Source organism: Somniosus microcephalus, chromosome 2 (assembly GCF_052327205.1).
Source record: "Somniosus microcephalus isolate GS21.2 chromosome 2, FLI_Smic_1.0, whole genome shotgun sequence".
Classification (NCBI taxonomy): domain Eukaryota; kingdom Metazoa; phylum Chordata; class Chondrichthyes; order Squaliformes; family Somniosidae; genus Somniosus; species Somniosus microcephalus.
The window spans coordinates 104,472,703-104,494,501 of record NC_140988.1 but is presented as its reverse complement, the minus strand read 5'-3'; the positions used below and the strand labels follow the sequence as shown (position 1 = coordinate 104,494,501).

The window sequence follows — 21,799 nt, the reverse complement described above, 5'->3', positions numbered from 1 at the left end:
AGGGATGCCGAAGAGTGGCAGTATCTCTACGTTCGACAATGAAGTCGAAGATTGGGCGACATATGTGGAACGTATTGAGGTGTACTGCAGGGCGAATGAAGTGCCAGATGCTAGGAAAGCACTGGTTTTGTTAAATTCCATGGGTGCAAAAACTTATGGGTTACTGCGAAACCTAATAACCCCAGAGAAGCCTGTGAATAAGAATTTCGAAAGCATAGTAGAAATCCTACAGGACCACTTAAACCCCACACCGCTGCTGATAGCAGAACGATTTAAGTTCCATAAAAGGAACCAACACAAAGACGAAAGCAATGCTGAGTACTTAAAGGAACTGCGCAAGCTATCGAAACACTGCCAGTTTGGAGTGGGACTAGCAGATACGTTAAGGGACAAGTTTGTGTGTGGGCTTCAAAGTGAAGGAACCCAGAAACGGCTTCTATCAGAAAAGGATCTTACGCTGGACAAGGCTTTCAGTATGGCAGTATCACACGAAGCAGCCGCAAGGGGCGCTGCAGAGATACAACGGAGACCGCAAGAATATGGCACCAATGAAATGTCCTATGGAACAGGGAAGTGTTATCGCTGCGGCAGAACAACACACGACCAGAAGGATTGTTGGTTCAAGGACCAAGTGTGCAGACAGTGTGGAAAAGCAGGACACTTCGCAAGAGTCTGCAGGTCTGGGAAGAAAACCAACAGCAAGAAATCTCCACAGGAGAAGTACAAAAAGGTACATAAGGTGATGGACAGTAGTTCAGACGAACAGAAAAGTGACACAGACTCCGGAAGCAAGGAGCTGGGTTGTCTGAACCTACATAAGGTAACCAAAATGGAGGATCACCAGACTATCTGGGTTACACTCAAGATAGACGGAGTCCAAGTGAAAATGGAATTGGACACAGGATCAGCCCTAACAGTCATAAACCAAAGGGACTACAAGCGGCTATTTTCACATATACCCTTGAAAGCTACAGAGATTGTCTTGAAGACGTACACGGGGCAAAAAGTCTACCCCAAAGGAAAAATAAGGGTGAAAGTGATATACAAAGGCCAGGAAATACCTAAAAGAACTTATATGTATTGCCAGATGGAGAATCACCATTGCTAGGACGTGAATGGATCCGGAAGATACAATTAGATTGGCATTCCATACAGGCACTGAATGTTGAGGCCAAAAAGGATGACGACGTCACACCTGGACGACTGTCAAAAATGCTAACTGACGCAAAAGAAGTGTTCCAGGAGGGACTCGGAACACTAAAAGGCATAACAGCAACGATTAAAATAGAGGGAAATGCAAGCCCAAAGTTTCTTAAGGCCAGACCAGTGCCTTATGCGATCAGACCAGCCGTCGAAGCAGAGCTGGAAGGGTTGGAACGTGCAGGAGTACTGTCCAAAGTAGACTGGAGCGAGTGGGCTACACCCATCGTTCCTGTAATGAAGAGGTCGTTGAGTAATACGCCTGGGGAACCAAAGAAGGTCCGCATCTGTGGGGATTTTAAGGTGACAGTGAACCCAGTCCTTCACACGGTACAATATCTGCTTCCACGAATTGAGGATATTTTCACCTCGCTATCTGGAGGTAAACGCTTCACCAAAATTGATCTAGCCCAGGCGTACTTGCAAATGGAGGTAGAAGAAGCCTCGAAACAATACCTCACGATCAACACTCAAAGGTCTCTATCAATACAACCAGCTGGTGTTCGGGGTAGCATCGGCTCCGGCTATTTGGCAAAGGGCGATGGATCAAGTCCTGCAAGGGATTCCAGGGACCCAGTGTTATTTGGACGACATCCTGGTCACGGGCAAAAATGACAGTGATCACCTCGCCAACTTGGAGAAGGTGCTCACCAGATTAAAGGAATATGGGCTACGAGCTAATCGCCACAAGTGCGAGTTTTTCCAGAAGCAGATCTCGTATTGTGGCCACATCATCGATGAAGAGGGGTTACATAAGTCCCCTGAAAAGATTGAGGCAGTAGTCAAGGCTCCAGCACCGGAAAATGTGTCACAACTGAGGTCGTTCCTCGGGCTGGTAAACTACTACCATAAGTTCTTACCAAATTTGTCCACAGTATTACACCCACTGAACACCCTACTGCAAACAGGGGTGCCATGGAAGTGGAATGACGAACGTAGACGAGCTTTCCAGAAGTGTAAAGAATTGATCACATCAAAAGAGGTGTTGGCCCATTTCAACCCAGCACTACCAATTCGTTTGGCATGTGATGCATCACCCTATGGTATTGGAGCGGTGCTGTCGCACAAATTCCCAGATGGGTTGGAGAGGCCAGTAGCCTTTGCGTCTCGGTCACTAACCTCAGCCGAGCGCAACTACGCCCAGATTGACAGGGAGGCCCTCAGCCTAGTATGGGGAGCAAAAAAATTCAACCACTATCTGCATGGGCAGAAGTTCACCTTGCTGACTGACCACCAACCACTTGTCTCCATCTTTAATCCTAAGAAGGGTGTTCCAGTGATGACTGCACAACGGTTACAAAGATGGTCCCTGTTTCTAGGGGCGAATCAATATGAAATAGAATATAAAGGCACGAAACAGCATGGAAACGCTGATGGGCTATCACGCCTGCCACTGCCTGCTGTGGAGGAAGCACCAGCAGTGGACCCTATCGAGATATTTTATTCGTCAATAATTGAACGATTGCCAGTAACGAACACGGATATGGAGAAGGAGACCCGCAATGATCCAACACTGTCTCGGGTATATGATTTGACGGTGAGGGGATGGCCAACACATGGCGACTCACTGTTGCCAGCATTCTCATCCAGAAGAGAACAGCTGTCAGTATGCCAGGGGACAGTGATGGGTGGAATCACCACTCGGGATCCACACAAGTTAAGGGAGAGTGCGCTAAATGAGCTTCACGAAGGTCATCTGGGAGGGGTGAAAATGAAAAGTCTTGCTAGGGCTTGTGTGTGGTGGCCGGGGATCGATCAACAAATCGAGGACCTAACCAAGAGCTGCTCAGGATGCCAGAAGGTCCAAAATGCACCACATGCCCCTCTACACCCATGGGAGTGGCCCTCCTCTCCATGGCAACAGGTGCATATTGATTTTGCTGGTCCATTCATGGACTCAATGTTCTTAATAGCAGTGGATGCTCACTCGAAATGGCCTGAGGTGATAAAAATGTCCTCAACCACTACAGAGAAAACGATTGCAGTCCTACGGACCATATTTGCCAGGAACGGCTTGCCAGAGCAGATTTGCTCTGATAATGGACCACAGTTTGTGTCCGAAGAGTTTTGAAAATTTATGAGAAGGAATGGGGTAAGGCATTACACATCCGCCCCGTATCATCCAGCCACAAATGGATTGGCTGAAAGGTTCATACAAACCTTTAAAAAGGCGATAAAGGCCATGTGCGATGATGAAATTCCACTACAGCATAAGGTGGACAATTTCCTATTAGCCTACAGAAATGCGACACATGCAGTTACCAACCAGACCCCGGCCATGATGTTCTTTAACCGAAGGTTGAGATCTCGTCTGGATTTGCTCAGACCCAATGTGCGAAGAAATGTTGAGGATAAACAATTCCAGCACATCAATGAGAAGCCGACAAGGAGCTTCAATGTAGGACAACCAGTCTTGGCCCGTGACTACCGAACAGAGAAATGGCAACCCGGAACGATATGCACAAGGCAGGGGCCATTAATGTACACAGTGGATGTCGGGGAGAACATTGTGAGACGCCACATCGATCAGATCTTAGCGTCACAGGAACGAGTCAACCCCATGTCTCGAGTACCTGGGGATGAACCCGACATACCGGTAGCATCTACCTCCGAACCAGTAGCAGTGGAAACCGATGAACTAACCGACGAAAAGGGGCCAGAATCACCTCCGCACCAAGAACAAGAACCTCAGGAAAGGCGCTATCCCAAAAGGATCAGGAAGCCGTCCCAAAGACTAAATCTATAAATGGACTATTTTCAGTTAATGTTGCATGTTAAAAATGTTAATTGTTAAATGAATGTTATGGTACTGTTAATCTAAAAGGGGAGGAATTGTTGTGTATGTACCTTTAAGAGAGAACTGTTTTACAGCTCCTGTATACTGTAGTACCGGCAGTGACCACACCTGTATATAAAGCCGGAGCAGGCTTCTGTACTTCAGTCTTGAGACCACTCTACTCCAGTAAATACCTGTTGATTGTTAAGTTACAGCATCCGTGTAGTTCTTGGGGAAACATCCTATTTAAAGAATCACGGATCTAACAGTCCCCTTACCTGCACACATTGATTGTTACTGTCTGCAATCATGATCTTTCCATTGGTGGATGTTGCCACTCCCTGCAAATTGGTGAATTCCCCTTTATTTCTTCCTTTAGTACCTGCAACGTAACAAAACTTGTTAAGTGTGCACAGCTTTATTTGGAAAGACAAATGTTGCATTATTAGCAATCATCATTATTACCAGGATATTTGTAGTAGCAAAACACTCAAATGAATCAGAGAAGCAGTTTTAGTGACTCCACAATTGTTACATCCTACAGTTTCAGAGAGAATCTTAGCAACACACTGTCTGGAAAATTCCTTGGAGCTGCTCCCACTCTGCCGACAGTGCAGTGGAAATGTACCGCCATATTTCCTCCGATGTAACTCCGACAGAGCGTGAGCAGCTCCGAGGAATTTCCCACTGTAGCAACAGCATCAAACCACACCATGGCCTCCACAGGGCTGTATTTGGTACTCTTCACTGAAGCAGATCATTTCATTAAAACTGAATCTAAAGTATTGACACAGACATCTGCTTTAATGAACAATACTGACATTTATTAGCACCTTCATCATTAAGACAATTGCTACTTGTAAGAAGGGAGATTTATTCAACTTAAACTTAACATTGCATGGCACACGCTTTATAGTCAGATCAAAGCCAAGGAGGCAATATATATATGATATATATATCAGGATATGGACCTTACACTCAGCTATGTAGCTACTAACCAATTTTAAAAAAGCAAATTTAAAAAAAAAATTGTCCTTTAGATTCTCAATGTGTGAGCACATCACTTTCTGGTTTCAAAATAAAAATCAGAAGTACAATTTTATGACAGATAAAGTGTAACAATTCATAGATAAAATCTAAAATCTTTTCAATGAAGTGGTTTAAGCAGTTTAATTAATTTGCTGATGCTCATTGTCTAAAGTCATCTATTACTTGTTTCACTTCATGTGGTTCAGACCACATTGTATTGATGTTCCATTCATTTGAAAAATTAATTTCTTACCTTGGCTAGCATCACCAAACATTTATATAGCACCTTTAACATAAAGAACATCCCAAGACACTTCAGATAGGCACATGAAAAATTGGCACAGAGCCAAGGATGGGTGACCTAAAGCTTCGTCAAAGAGATGGTTTTAGAGGAGGGCAGTGGAAAGGTGTAGGTTTGGAATTCCAGAAAGTAGAACCCAGTCAGCTGAAGGTTCTACTGCCAATGGTGGGGCAATGGGCAGGGTGTTGCACAAAAGTCCAGAGTCAGAGGAATGAAGTGTTTGGATAGGGCAATATAGGACTGGATGAGATTGCAGAAAATGGGACAAGGTTGGGGGAGAAAGAGAGAAATTTGATTTCGGATCACAATCTTCTTCATGCCTGGCCTCCCCTGGAAGTGCGTCAGCGGCCTCATTGAAACCTGGGGGGTGATTTTGCCAATGTGGACGTGATGGAGGCGGGACTGCTGCTTGTCGGGTTTTAGTCCCGCTTCCATCGACATCCGGCCAACCAACGCTATTTTCCTTTGATTGACCTTGTTAAGCTCGCCCAGCGGGTTTAGGAGGCCAATTAAGGGAAAGCCAGTGACAGAGAACGTCAGCATATGACGTTTCATCTGTCAAAAGTTTTGATGAATTGTCATCGTTTGATAGCTTCTCAAAAACACTGACATTCTCTGTTTGGTGAGTCCTTGTATTCAAGACTCACCAAACCTATTTCCTGAGCAGAAATCAGATGGTTGTTGCATCGGAGAATGCAGCAGCCATTCGGTCATCTCTGCCGTGGAAATGCTGGAGCCTCCGATCCCCAACGATTGAAGCCTACAGGAATAAACAAAAGTAAGGAAACTTTTTCTAAGACTTTTCACACACCTCACATACTTACCTCTCCACACTTGCACCCATCACTCACTGCCACAGCGCACTTTTCGAACCCTCTGACCCCCACAGACCCACTGCTTGCCTCGGTGACCCTGGCGGGGTTTCCCCGACATCAGGAAGCCCACACTGGTGTTGGAAAAATGGGGATAATCCTCTTAACTGCCTGTTAACTACCTGTTAACAGGCAGTTAAGTGGCTGTAATCCCCTTCCTACCTCCTGGGAAGATGGCAGAGAGGCGAGTTCGGTACCCTCCCAGTTTCTGCCATTTTCCCAGCAGTCCCGCCTCCCCAGGGCTGGCAAAAATCGCCCCCAGAATGTACAGGGCACCCACCAAAAATCGACATTAGGCACCTTGAATATGCAAATCCAGGTCTAATGCCTGTTATAGGACTCCAAAACAAAATTGTTCATAACAGGGCGAAGCACGTGCCACTAGTTGTTCCGGGTCTTCACAAAAAGGTAAGTACATTTTTTTCCAGTTTACTTTCTGTGGAGCCAGGAACTACCTAGGGGATGCTTGGTCGCAATTCCTTAGGTCCCGAGCAGCGAGCTGCATCAGGATGCCTAACTGATGTCTGCAGCTCACTGGTTTCATGCAGATGAGGCCCAAGACCCAATTTTGAGCAAGTCTCAGGCCAAAGACGTGGGCTTATAGCACGATCACACCACCCACGTCGCTTTACAAACTGACACTATTCGAATTTCTCCCCAGGCTGCGTGAGACTTGGAGGGGGGGGGGGGGAGAGAAGAGAAAGGGAATGCATTTATTAAAAAAATTACATACCAACTCTAAAGATTAAGTCATCTTCAATTGGATTCTCTTTTCTTTTTCCAGTGCTATACATGCTAGCTGGTCGTTTTACAGCCTTCTGTTTCACATGTCCACTGCCAGGTGACTTCACACGTCGTTTGACCCCATCAGACGTTGGAGAAAGATCAGTGGGTTTGGCAACCCTCAACTTAAATGGACTTCCCTTAATATGCTGATCGTAAAGTCGGAGAGTGAGTGTAAAGTCACCCTCCTTCTGCTCTTTCTGAATGGTATAAAGGAAGTCATAGGTGCCATTTTTATTGTCAAGTATCTCCCCATCGACCAAACTACCATCAGGAGATGCAATTTCGGCACTTAGGCATGCATTTCCGGTTTTTACAAGTTCTCCATCTTTATCCTTTGTTGTTATAGTAACAGATGTAGGATGGCCAATCACGCAGTGTCTCAGACCCTCACCTGTCGCAACAGTCTCATAGGCCACTGCATTTGTGGTGATTATGGTACCTAAATTATGAATGGATTTCTTAAGTCCTTCAGTTTCCACTACAAACTCCAGCTGATCATTTTCTTGGGGTTGTAAAGGAAACTCCTGAACAGCTAGTTCATTCAACCGATCACCCATTTGCTTCTTAACTAAAAGAACTTCTGTTTCTGTCCCATGGTTTAGAGCTTGTTCAGTGAAGTTGCAACTACTCTTGATGCTTTCCTGGCCCTGCAGTAGTGCATCCAGTTGTGCTTGGAGGACCTGTAACAAAAATTTAATATCTATAAACATCTTTTATTTTAAAATATTAACATTTGCTCAAAAATCACAGTAAATTGCATTTCTTTCACTGAAGCAGCGAGTACAACCCACAAAACAAGGACTAACTTGCCCTTGTGAACAATCATGAAAGGTTAATGGATCAATTGAGAAAGGAAAATTGTTGTTCAGATCTGACAAGGCAATACAACGCATAAAAAGATAATATACAAATTGGGGTTCACAAACAAATAAGACGTTGGTGACATCAGCACACTAATATCTTTCATAAGCACCATGCCACCTTTCAATAAGGCAAGTTTATAATAATGAGATTTTTATTTCTACTTGACTGATGCCTTAAACTGGCTGCAGCCTATTTGATTGTGATGCCTTAGTCATTAAAAGTATTGAGTGTGAATGTGTTATTCATACTGTTGATTTAGAGATTCCAGGTTACCAGAAATTTGTTATTAATGAATTCTAATGAACATTTTTATAGTACATGGTACTGAGATCTCAAGATTAAATTAAAAAAGGATGCTATACACCTAAAATACTTTAGATACTGGTCAACAACTTGCATTTATGCTAAAATAAATCCCACGTTGCTGTAAAGGCAAGGGAGGAGATATTAGGAAGGATGATCAAAAGCTTGGTCAAATAGGTGTGTTTTACTGAGGGTCTTAAAAGAAGAGGGAGGTGGAGGGCCAGGGGTTTAGCGGGGGGATTCCAGAGCGTGAGGTCTAGGTGGCTGAAGGCACAATGTCAATGGTGGGGCAAAGGAGGGATGGGGGTGGGGGTAGAAAACACTAAAGAGGCTGGAGTCAGAGGAACGTACCTTTGGCCCGGGGTGGGTGGGGGGGTTGTAAGTTTGGAGGAGGTTACATAGATAGGGAGGAGCAAGGCCATGTGGGATTTGAACACAAGGATGAGAATTTTAGATTTGAGGCATTGGGGAAACCAGGAACCAATTTTGGTCACCGAGGACAGCCGTGATGAGCAAGTGAAACTTGGTGCAGGATAGATACAATATGGCTGGCAGGGTTTTCAATGAACTGAAGCTTATGTAGGGTAATGAATGGGAGGCTTGACTGGGACGTCGAGGTAGAGGTTTTTGTACTATATTCCTCCATCAATAAAGTCAAGGATCCCAAATGCTTTTTCTTTGAAAAACAGCCTTCTCAACTTGTGTTGCCACCTTCAAAGATTTGTGTACATTCACCCCCAGGTCTCTCTGATCCTACACTCACTTTAAATTTGTACCTATATTGCCTCGCCTCATTCTTCCTACTAACATGTATCACTCCATTTACAGGGAAAAAATTGCAGGGCTATAGGGAAAGAGCAGGGAAGCGGGATTAATTGGATAGCTCTACCAAAGAGCCGGCACAGGTACGAATGGCCTCCTTCTGTGCTGTATCATTCTGTGATTCAAACTTGTGTTAAATTTAATCTGCCATGTGTCTGCCCATTTCACCACTATGTTCTCCTGAAATCTGTTATATTATCCTCCTCATTATTTACTGCATTTCGTTTCATATCATGGTGATTACATGAGGAGTTATGTTTGTAGTTTTAATTACAGAATTGTTGCTAAATATTAATTGCCACAGAAAAATTCCACTGGTGCACATGAATTATTGCATAGATTTTCAACTAGGGACCCCAAGGGAGTCCATTAGGTCAGATTTATGGGCATCTGAGGCAGGGCATGTGTGTAGGATCTGAGAATTCCATTTTCTGTATGTTGATTTACCAGCATATTATTTTTGCTGCAATATATAATGAAAATGCTTTCTGCAATGGATGGCACATTTTCATTTGAATATTGGCAGCCTTTTGGCAGTTAGTATAGGAAGAGGGATGAGGTCCTGCAGCAAGAATTTAGGGAGCTAGGTAGCAGATTAAAGAGTAGGACCTCAAAGGTTGTAATCTCTGGATTACTCCCGGTGCCACGTGCTAGTGAGTATAGGAATAGGAGGATAGAGCAGATGAATGCGTGGCTAAAGAGTTGGTGCAGGAGGGAGGGCTTTAGTTTTCTGGATCACTGGGCCTGCTTCTGGGGAAGGTGGGACTTGTACAAGTCGGACGGGTTGCACCTGAACCAGAGCGGGACAAATATCCTTGCGGGGAGGTTTGCTAGCACTGTTCGGGGGGGTTTAAACTAAAATGGCAGGGGGTTGGGAACCTGAGCAGGGAGACAGAGGAAAGGAAAACAGGGATAAAAGCAAAAGATAGGAAGGAGAAAAACAAAAGTGGCAGTCAGAGAAATCAACGGTTTAAATCAAATGTGGCCACAGTAAATAATAATTATAATAGGTCTAAGAGCGTTAAAAAAACAAGCCTGAAGGCTTTATGTCTTAATGCGAGGAGCATTTGTAATAAGGTGGATGAATTGGCTGCGCAAATAGAGGTAAACGAATATGATTTGGTTGGGATTACGGAAACGTGGCTCAAGGATGGCCAAGACTGGGAACTCAACATCCAGGGGTATTCGATATTCAGGAAAGATAGGCAAAAAAGGGAGGTGGGGTAGCATTACTGGTTAAAGAAGGGATTAATACAATTGTAATGAAGGATATTAGCTCTGATGATGTGGAATCTGTATGGGTAGAATTGAGAAATACTAAGGGGAAAAAAACATTAGTGGGAGTGGTATATAGACCTCCAAACAGTAAGGCAGAGGTTGGGGATGGCATTAAAAGGGAAATTAAAGAAGCGTGCAATAAGGGCACAGCAGTCATCATGGGTGACTTTAATCTACATATAGATTGGGCCAACAAATTAGTAACAACACTGTGGAGGAGGAATTCCTGGTGTGTTTACGGGATGGTTTCCTGGACCAATATGTCGAGGAACCAACCAGCGATCAGGCCATCTTAGACTGGGTATTATGTAATGAGAAAGGATTAATTAGCAATCTTGTTGTACGAGGCCCCTTGGGTTGGAGCGATCATAATATGATCGAATTCTTCATTAAGATGGAGAATGAAGTAGTTGACTCAGAGACAAGGGTCCTCAATTTAAATAAAGGAAACTACGATGGTCTGAGGAGCGAGTTGGGTAGGATTGATTGGGGAATGGCACTCAAAGGGTTGACGGTGGATAGGCAATGGCAAACATTCAAAGACCGAATGGATGAGCTACAGAAATTGTTCATCCCAGTTTGGCATAAAAATAAAACAAAAAAAGGTGACTCAACCGTGGCTAACAAGGGAAATTAGGGATAGCATAAGATCCAAGGAGAGGACATATAAATTGGCTAGAAAAAGCAATAATCCTGAGGATTGGGAGCAGTTTAGGAGTCAACAAAGGAGGACAAAGGGATTAATTAAGAAAGGGAAAATAGAATATATGAGAGTAAGCTAGCATGGAACATAAAAACTGACTGTAAAAGCTTTTATAGATATGTGAAGAGAAAAAGATTGGTGAAGTCAAGCGTAGGTCCCTTACAGTCGGAATCAGGGGAATTTACAATGGGAAACAAGGAAATGGCAGACCAACTAAATACATACTTTGGTTCTGTCTTCACAAAGGAGGACACAAATAACCTCCCAGAGATGCCGGGGAACATAGGGTCTGAGGAAAGGGAGGAACTGAAAGAAATCAGTATTTGTAGGGAAATGGTGTTAGGAAAATTGATGGGACTGAAGGCCGATAAATCCCCAGGGCCTGATGGTCTACATCCCAGGGTACTTAAGGTAGTGGCCCTAGAGATAGTAGATGCATTGCTGGTCATCTTCCAGAACTCAATAGACACTGGAACGGTACCCATGGATTGGAGGGTAGCTAATGTTACCCCACTATTCAAAAAAGGTGGTAGAGAAAAAGCGGGGAATTATAGACTGGTAAGCCTGACATCGGTAGTGGGGAAAATGCTAGAGTCTATTATAAAAGATGTAATAGCAGAGCACTTGGAAAGCAGTGACAGGATCAGACAAAGTCAACATGGATTTACAAAAGGTCAATCATGCTTGACTAATCTACTGGAATTTTTTGAGGATGTAACTGGTAAAATAGATAAGGGAGAACCAGTGGATGTGGTGTATTTGGACTTTCAGAAGGCTTTCGATAAGGTCCCACATAAGAGGTTAGCGTGTAAAGTTAAGGCACATGGAATTGGGGGCAAGGTATTGACTTGGATAGAGAACTGGTTGGCGGACAGAAAGCAAAGAGTTGGAATAAATGGGTCGTTTTCCGAGTGGCAGGCAGTGACTAGTGGGGTACCGCAAGGATCGGTCCTAGGACCCCAGCTGTTCACAATATATATTAATGATCTGGACGAGGGAATTGGATGTAATTTCTCCAAATTTGCAGACGACACAAAGCTGGGTGGGAGGGTAAGCTGTGAGGAGGATGTCGTGAAACTCCAGCACGATTTGGACAGGTTGGGTGATTGGGCAGAAACATGGCAAATGCACTATAATGTGGATAAATGTGAGGTTATCCACTTTGGTGGCAAAAACAGGAAGGCAGATTATTATTTGAATGGCAATAGATTGGGAGAAGGGGAAGTGCAAAGAGACCTGGGTGTTATTGTGCACCAGTCGCTGAAGGTAAGCATGCAGGTGCAGCAGGCGGTTAAGAAGGCAAATGGTATGTTGGTCTTCGTAGCAAGAGGGTTTGAGTACAGGAACAAGGAGGTCTTGCTACAGTTGTACAGGGCCTTGGTGAGAGCACACCTTGAGTATTGGGTGCAGTTTTGGTCACCTTACCTGAGGAAGGACGTTCTTGCCATGGAGGGAGTGCAGCGAAGATTCACCAGGCTGATACCTGGGATGGCAGGAATGACGTATGAGGAGAGATTGTGTCGATTGGGCTTATACTCACTGGAGTTTAGAAGATTGAGAGGGGATCTCATCGAAACCTATAAAATTCTGTCAGGTCTGGACAGACTAGATGCAGGAAGGATGTTTCGGATGGCCGGGGAGTCCAGAACCAGCGGTCATAGTCTAAGGATAAGGGGTAAGCCATTTAGGACTGAAATGAGGAGGAATTTCTTCACCCAGAGAGTGGTGAATCTGTGGAATTCTCTGCCACAGAGGGCGGTGGAGGCCAGTTCATTAAATATATTCAAGAAAGAGTTGGATATATTTCTTGAGGCTAAAGGGATCAAGGGATATGGGGAGAAGGCAGGGACAGGGTCCTGAATTTGGATGATCAGCCATGATCTCATTGAATGGCGGAGCAGGCTCGAGGGGCCGAATGGCCTACTCCTGCTCCTATGTTTCTATGAGTCCTCAGCAGTGTGCCAATATTTGAAAACGGTGCCCCATACAATAGTTTGAAAACTGCTGCAATATTGGGTTCATTTCACTCAGACAGGCCTTACCATCTTGTGCCCAATTTATTTATACTTGCAATATAAACTCAGGTATTCATTCTTCCAGAACAGTAGGGTATAATCATGGGAGTGGTGGAAAAGGTCGACTTATAGGTCAATTCTTCTGTACCAGCAAGAGCTGGTACTGTGAGCTGTTACAGCATCATATACATTCACTTGCTTTCCCCAAGTGCTGAATTAATGGCAGAAAAATAATTTTAGGCATAACAGAAACAAATTCCGATTGGACAGGTCTCCTTGACAACTGGCTGATTCCATTCCATTTAGATGTCAGCTTGTAAGATTATCGTGGATTAATTGATTTTTTAGAATACTTGTTTTCTATCTTTATTGATATAATCAATCATCAGTAATAGATTTATAAATTGTGTATAAGAATTAAATGTAGAAATCTGTAATCATCAACTGTATGCAATGATAACCTGAATTATATATGAAATGTAACCCTTTTGCTTATAATTAAAAGTCTGTGAGTAAGCTGTAACCAGCCAGCCTGGAGTGAGAAAGAGGCTTGCTGTAGTCGAATAGGGAGGCTGTGGGTGAAAGTTGGATATTAGCCAACAGTAAGGATGAGACAGAGTGCAGCTAGCCTGGGAAGCAAGGCCAGGTGTAGCTGCCACGGTGTTGGAATGTTACGATATCTGCAGTGAATTAGAAACATAGGGCTAAAAATTTGACATCACTAAAAACCTGCCGGGTCCACCGTGGGCCAGTGTGAACGCCTGCCGAAATTGATGGTGCCAGCAGACCATTAACATTAGCCCAGCGCTAAACTTACTGGGTGTAAGGCCATTTTGGTGGAGTTAGTCCTGGCAGGAGGCCCCAATATAGCATGGCCATTGCATCATTGCAGCAAGGACAGCCTTTTCAAAGCAAAGCTGCCATTTCAGAAAGCAGTTCGGTCACTTAAAAGGGGAACTGCTTTCTGAAATAAATAAAATAAAAATCATGTAAAGATAGGTAGGTTTTAGCCCTTACAGCTCAACTGCCTTCTGAAAAAGAATTAAAGCTGAATTCCCTTCCACACCTTAAAAAAAGGGAAAGTGCTTCAGCACTAACACAAATGGCTCAGCAAACCAGGGAAGGGGCACCCAGAGTCTCGAACGCAGCACTCCAACTTTGTGCAGGGGGTCAACACTGCAAGAGAGGGGTCCTCTACCCACAGGGGCCAGGAGACCCGCCAGAAAGACGGATGTGGGACTAGATCACCGAGGCCGTCACTGCCAGCAGTGTCACCCCCACAACCTGGCTCCAGTGCCCAAAGAAGCTTCATGACTTCAGACCAGTGGTCAAGGTCAGTGAATGCATCGTCAAAAGCCGTCTCCTACCAACTGCACCACTAGCCTCATACACTTTTCAATGCATGACCCCCACCCCCAATCATTCACCTACCAACAATCTGTAACAAACACGAGGCACATCTCCCATTCCTTCACCTCACCCCTTGGAGGAGATGGTGCTGGCTATTCTTGGCAGGGTAGAGTTCGATTCAAGATGGCGACCGAGGTGGTCCGGAGCTAAGCGCTCTCCTGCTTCGGACGGCCCGCACCCCCCGCCGCCCGCTCCCGATGCGATGTGTTCGGCGAGTCGGGCGGAGGCAGCGCAGCAGCAGGAAGCGGCAGCAGCAGCCACGAAGACCCGCTTCGGCACGTCGCCCGGCAGCTCCTCATCGTGAATTTCTGTTTCGGACTAGGAGGGGGGGAGCTGGGCATGGCGGTTGGAGGCCGGACGTGAGTGAGAGAGGCAGGCCCCAGGCCGTTGCAAATTTGAACCAGCGACAGTGCAGGAAGCTCGCAGTTCGAGGGGAAGGAGGGAGAGCCGGGCATGGAGACCTGAGGCCAGACGGTGAGCGTGAGAAGAAGGACACCATATTGTGGAGCAGTCCGCGGAGATGGAGCAGCTGATGGACATCGCGTTCCCACTGCTATTGGACGCAATTGAATTGACTTTTACTGAACATGGCGCTGTAGAATAGCAACGTGTCTCTGTGAGCTCCCACAGCCTATTGTGGAAGTGATCAGGGAGTAAAAACATTCCATTGTAGTAATACATATGGCAAATAAAATTGATTTGATTTGAATGGGGCTGAAAGGATACAAGATGCTGGTATCCTTATACGTTATCCTCTTTCTTGCATGTACCTCATGCTTTCCCACCCTTCCCTCACCACAAATCCACCTTTATGCCTTCCTCATTTCACACACCCAAGAAATGCTGCCTGCCCAGCCAGAAGAGGGAGAGAAGAGTGAAGAAGAAGAAGAAACAAACAGTCACTTTATTTCACACTCCCAGCCACCAGTTCTTCAAGGTCAACCAGCAAGGCCATTTGAAGTGTCCACCACTGAAAGTCAGCAGCCTTCTCCAGCCATGCTGCAGCCCTGCGTGATATCAGTAGGATAGGCACAGGCACAGGCACACACAAGACAGTTACTGAAGGACTACATAAGGATGATGAGTCAATTTCTTGATGTCATATTGGATGGATAGATGTATAAAGTTGGATTGGAAAGTTTGCTTTGTGGTGGCTTATATTCCAGCATTGTGGCCAAGAGGATGCTGTGATGGTCAGTAACAGAGGGAAGGTAAGGTGTGGGACAAATGTTGAAAGGGGAATTGGGGTTGTGATTTCATCTCAGATATCCCAGCCAGGAAGGGGCTGCCTGGGTTGCATCCGTCCTTCTGCCTCCGCCTCTTCCCTCTGTGAGCGGATGCTGTAAATCTGAAATAAAAGCATAAAATACTGGAAATACTCAGCCGGTCAGGCAGTATCTCGACCTAAGACATGAACGGTTTCTCTCTCCATGGATGCTGCCTGACCTGAGTATTTCCAGCATTTTCTGTCTTCACAGAGGCCTTCCTTTACCATCCGAAGCATTGCAAGCATCCAGCAGCACTCCCTGCACACTTAAAAAAAACTTTTAACACGTATTGCATCAAGCCACTTCTTAAATAAAAAAAATCCAGTCCAAAAGCTTAAATGCAAACCTGAAAGATGTGTGTGTCCCTTTAAGAAGTGCTGACAGCATCACTGTCAGTCTGCTGAACGCTCGCTTTTCAGGGCGAGCTTAGGTCCCAGTGCTAAACTCGAAGTTTGCAGAGCGTGATGTTAAGTCGGCGTGACATCATGCTCTTGATATTTGCATCTTCAGCAGTGCCAAAGCCCTCACCCAAATGGCAGCTGCCAAGTCCCGTGGCAGCCGCCATTTTGCGCCAGGATTGCGGTGCAAACTCGTGGCAATAGGGTAGGGAATTTCTGGGCCATAGGCCTTTCACAGGAACAGCAAGGACACCATATCTCAACATTATGGAGATATGTTCCTTTTGTGTTGCCATAACTACCCCAGATATACACGTCTTGATGGTCAAAAACAGATGATGCAAGAGTATCACATGACCAGAATCTGAGAGAGCCAAGGTGCTGCAGACGTGGCTTCTTGGTGATTGGATTTTGTGTTTGGGATATAAGCCAGTGACTCAACAGGTTTTGAATGAGAGCAAGGGTATAAGAAGGGGGTCTCAAAAGCCAAAGTGTAGAAGACTTCAGGAAGAATCAAGGAGACACCCGGGAGACAAAGAGAAATGAGACATCGGGTGTAGCTTACTCATAGTTGTGACTTCTACCCAGAGGATAACATTAGTACAAGTCTCAATTATTCTCTGTAAACTGTTGCTCGAATACTGTAATGTATTAATTCTTGCTTGTGTTGAATAAAGTTAAATCACTGTACCCAATATGGGTCAACCTCATTTGGAACCAGGGTCCCTCTGGGATTTTATACATTTCTGAAATCTGCTACAAAACAAAGCAATCTGTACAATACATTTTGATTTCAAGTTTTGATATAAAATTCCTCATTAATGAGCTTCAGCACAGAGCTTGGAGACAGAGCTGGGTGAACGCAGTTGGAGTGCTTCGCAAGCAGAGTGGAAGAATTTGGAGAGCGCAGGAATCGGGGGGGGGGGGGTGGAGGGGAAGGAGGAGGATGATGATCGGGAAAGCAATAGTGATAGGGGATCAGACAGGCGTTTCTGCAGCTGCAGATGTGATTCCAGCATGGTATGTTGCCTCCCAGATTTTAGGGAGCTAGGAAAGAGATTAAAAAGTAGCACCTCAAAAAGGTAGTAATCTCCAGATTACTCCTGGTGCTAGTGAGTACTTTTTCCACTCACTGCCTGAAAGGGTGGTAGAGGCAGGAACCCTCACAACATTCAAGAAGCATTTAGATGAGCACTTGAAATGCCATAGCATACAAGGCTACGGACCAAGTGCTGGAAAATGGGATTAGAATACAGGGCTTGATGGCCGGTGCAGACACGATGGGCCGAAGGACCTCTTTCTGCGCTGTATAACTCTATGATAGAGCAGATGAATGCGTGGCTGGAGAGATGGTGCAGGAGGGAGGGCTTTAGATTCCTGGGACATTGGGACCAGTTCTGGGGGAGGCGAGACCTTTACAGGCCGGACGGGTTGCACCTCAACAGAGCTGGGACCAATATCCTCACGGGGGGGTTGCTGGTGCTGTTGGGGAGGGTTTAAACTAATTTGGCAGGGGGATGGGCACCAGGATGTAGCATTAGAAAAGGAGAAACAAGGTGCACAAAGGATTGGGAGAGACAGATAGCACTAGAATAAGAAATAGTGAGGTATTAGGTGGGGTCAGACTAAGGAGAGAATACAAGGTCTAAGATAGGTTTGCAGTGCATGTGTGTGAATGCACGAAGTGTGGTGAATAAGGTTTGAGAGCTGCAGGTGCAAATAGCCACATGGGAATATGATGTCATGGCGATAACAGAGACCTATCTCAATAAAAGGGCAGGATTGGGTACTAAATATACCTGAACACCTTATATCCAGGAAAGATAAGGAAGGAGGTGTGGGTGGCAGTATTGATTAAGGAGAATATTGCAGTGCTGGAGAGAGGATGTCCTGCAGGGGTCAAGGACAGAATCTATTTGGTTAGAGTTAAGAAATAATAGAGGTGCCATTAGACTATTAGGTGTATTCTATAGGCCACCAACTAGCGGGAAGGATATAGGAGCAAATTTGCAGGGAAATTACAGCAAGGTGCAAGAACTACAACGTAGTGATAATGGGGGACTTCAACTCTCCTAATATAGACTGGGATAGTAATAGTGTAAAAGGCAGGGGCAGTTGGGAGGGGAGGTGGGGGGGGTGGGGGGAAGAAATGTTGAAATGTGTTCAAGAGAATTTTCTCGATCAGTAAGTTTCCGGCCCAACGAGGAAGGAGGCATCGCTGGATCTGGTTCTGGGGAATGAGGTGGGTCAAGTGGAGCACGTGTCAGTAGGGGAACATTTAGGGAACAGTGATCCTAGTATCATAAGGTTCAGATTAGCTATGGAAAAGGACAGGGAGCAATTTAGAGTAAAAATACTTAATTGGAGGAAGGCCAATTTCAGTGGGTTGAGAATGGATCTGGCCTGGGTAAATTGGAGTCAAAGACTGACAGGCAAAACTGTAATCGAACAATGGGCTGCCTTTAAAGAGGAAATGGTTCAGGAATGTGGTAAACCACTGTTTGTATTCCTGTTTGTCCTGTTTGTATTCCACTGTGTACATGCCTGGACATGCCTCGGCTGACTCCTCCCACAGGTCCTAGTATAAAGGTGACTGCTCCCCAGCCCTTGGTATCCTGGACCGGTCGACCACTCGAGGCAGACCTCCATTCTGTTGTTAATAAAAGCCTTTAGTTACTCTTCTAACTCTCAGTCTTTTATGAGTAATTGATAGCGCATCAAGGTACAGTCGAGGTATAATCCCACGAGGGGGAGAGGTAGGGCAACCAAAGTCAGAGCTCCCTGGTTGACGAAAGAGATAGAGAGTAAGGTGAGGCAGAAAAAGGGAGCATATGACAGATGTCAGGTTGCGAATACAAGTGAGAACCAGGCTGAATATAGAAAGTTCAGAGGAAAAGTGAAAAAGGAAATAAGAGGGGCAAAGAGAAAGTATGAGAATAGATTGGCAGCTAACATAAAAGGGAATCCAAGTCTTCTATAGGCATATAAATAGTAAACAGGTAGTAAGAGGAGGGGTGGGGCTGATTAGGGACCAAAACTGAGACCTATGCATGGAGGCAGAGGGCATGGCTGAGGTACTAAATGAATATTTTGCATCTGTCTTTACCAAGGAAGAAGATGCTGCCAAAGTCATTAATCAAAGAGGAGGTAGTTGAGATACTGGATGGGATAAAAATTGATAGAGGAGGTACTAGAAAGGCTGGCTGTACTAAAGTAGCTAAATCACTAGGACTGGATGGGATGCATCCTAGGATGCTGAGGGAAGGAAAGGTGGAAATTGCAGAGGTACTGGCCATAATCTTCCAACCCTCCTTTGATACAGGGGTGGTGCCAGAGGACTGGAGAATTGCAAATGTTACACACTTGTTCAAAAAAGGGTATAAGGATAAACCCAGCAACTACAGGTCAGACAGTTTAACCTCAGTAGTGGGGATGCTTTTAGAAATGACAATCCTGTCAAAATTCAGAGTCACTTGGACAAGTGTGGATTAATTAAAGAAAGCCAGCACGGATTTGTCAAAGGCAAATCGTGTTTACCTAACTTGATTGAGTTTTTTGATGAGGTAACAGAGAGGGTTGATGAGGGCAACACGGTTGATGTGGTGTACATGGACTTCCAAAAGGCGTTTGATAAAGTGCTACATGATAGGCTTGCCAGCAAAGTTGAAGCCCATGGAATAAAAGGGACAGTGGCAGTATGAATACGAATTTGGCTAAGTGATAGGAAACAGAGAGTAGTGGTGAACGGTTGTTTTTTGGACTGGAGGAAATTATACAGTGGTGTTCCCCAGGGGTCAGTACTAGGACAACTGCTTTTCTTGATATATATTAATGACAGACTTGGGTGTACAGGGCACAATTTCAAAATTTGCAGATGACACAAAACTTGGAAGTATAGTGAACAGTGGAGGATGACAGTGATAGACTGCAAGAGGACATAAGACAGGCTGGTGGAATGGGTGGACACGTGGCAGGTGAAATTTAACGCAGAAAAGTGCAAAGTGATACATTTTGGTAGGAAGAATGAGGAGAGGCAATATAAACTAAGGGTACAATCCTAAAGGGGGTGCATGAACAGAGAGACCTGGGGGTATATGTGCACAAATCGTTGAACAGGTTGAGAAAGCAGTTAAAAAGCATATGGGATCCTGGGTTTCATAAATAGAGGCTTAGAGTACAAAAGCAAAGTTATGAAGAACCTTTATAAAACACTGTTTTGGCCTCAACTGGAGTACTGTGTCCAATTCTGGGCACTGCAATTTAGGAAGGATGTGAATGCCTTAGAGAAGGTGCAGAAAAGATTTACAAGAATGGTTCCAGGGATGAGGGATTGCAGTTACGTGGATAGACTGGAGAAGCTGGGGTTGTTCTCCTTAGAGCAGAGAAGGTCGAGGGGAGATTTGATAGGTGTTCAAAATCATGAGGGGTCTAGACAGAGTAGAGAGAGAAACTGTTCCCATTGGCGGAAAGGTCGAGAACCAGAGGACACAGATTTAAGGTGACTGGCAGAAGAACCAAAAGGCGACATGAGGAAAAACTTGTTTTACGTAGCGAGTGGTTGTGATCTGGAATGCACTGCCTGAAAGGGTGATGGAGGCAGATTCAAACATGGCTTTCAAAAAGGGAATTGGATAAGTACCCGAAGGAAAATTTTTTGCAGGACTACGAAGGAAGGGCAGAGGCGTGGGGCTAGCTGAAGTGTACTTGCAGAGAGCCGGCACGGGCTCGACTGGCCAAATGGCCTCCTTCTGTGCTGTAACCATTCTATGATTATATGTCCTACTGTGAAAGGATTCATTAAAGATATTCACTGTACTTTAAATTGCAAATAACAGCCTTGTACATATGTAACCTTTCTTGTGACCTTCTTCGGCAGCACCTCCCAAACCCACGACCTCTTCCACCTAGAAGGACAAGGGCAACAGGCGCATGGGAACACGACCACCTCCAAGTTCCCCTCCAAGTCACACACCAGCCTGACTTAGAAGTTATATCACCAATCCTTCATTGTCGCTGGGTCAAAATCCTGGAACTCGCTGAAAATGAAAATGGAAATCCTGAAAGCAGGTCCTATGCCTGCTTTTACCAGACGTAAGGGTTTTGTGGGCATTTGCTGGGTAGTAGTTGGGCAGAGAGCCCAACTCTGTGCCAGCGAAAGTGATTTTTGGGTCGGTTCGTATGATCCGTCAAGGTAAACCTTGACCGATCGCAAGTTCCGTGTTTTCGCGCTGGCGGAAACCCAGAACTTGCAGGGCCTTTTAAAAAGGCTTACAACGGCGTACGCCATCATCAGCCCCGCAAAATCCAGGCCATTGGTGCAAAAGTAACAGTACATTACAAATCATTTAAATTGACATGCAATTTCTTTCCAACCCTCAGGTGAAGTGCCTTGCCTGAATATATTCTTCAGTACCAATATATTTCCATTCCAAGTGGAGACTAACCAAATGGAATGCAACTGGATTTGTGTATAGTCTGCACCAGAATAGTTAAATCTTTCCCAAAGAAGTCAACTCTTGCTTTGAATGCTCATTGAAACTAAAACTCCTGAGCCTCCAGCGAGCTATATAATTGCCAGATTTGATCCCTCGTCTGTACCAGGTTAGCTGATCTCAGCCAGGGTGGTGGCAGGGCACTACAACTGGTGTCAGTCCCCTTGAGTTAGGGAAGGGAAGCTGTCCATCAGTCTCTGCTGGAGGTGCAGACATTGGACAAGAAGAACAAGAACAAGATTAGGCTCAGTTATGATGCCCCTTGTTGAACAGTCTGTGGAT

General features: G+C 45.1%; 1 protein-coding gene across 7 annotated transcripts in view; it reads right to left on the bottom strand.

The window, feature by feature from the left end:
* trim2a (tripartite motif containing 2a) overlaps positions 1-21,799 on the bottom strand; it is a 285,296-nt gene that overhangs the window by 21,911 nt on the left and 241,586 nt on the right. For all 7 annotated transcript variants that reach the window (XM_086011965.1, XM_086011975.1, XM_086011985.1 and 4 more), the window contains 2 exons: positions 6,912-7,644; positions 4,255-4,358 (listed from right to left, as the gene is read on the bottom strand). In XM_086011965.1, the coding sequence (XP_085868091.1) occupies positions 4,255-4,358; positions 6,912-7,644 (837 nt within the window). The remainder of the gene's footprint in view (positions 1-4,254; positions 4,359-6,911; positions 7,645-21,799) is intronic.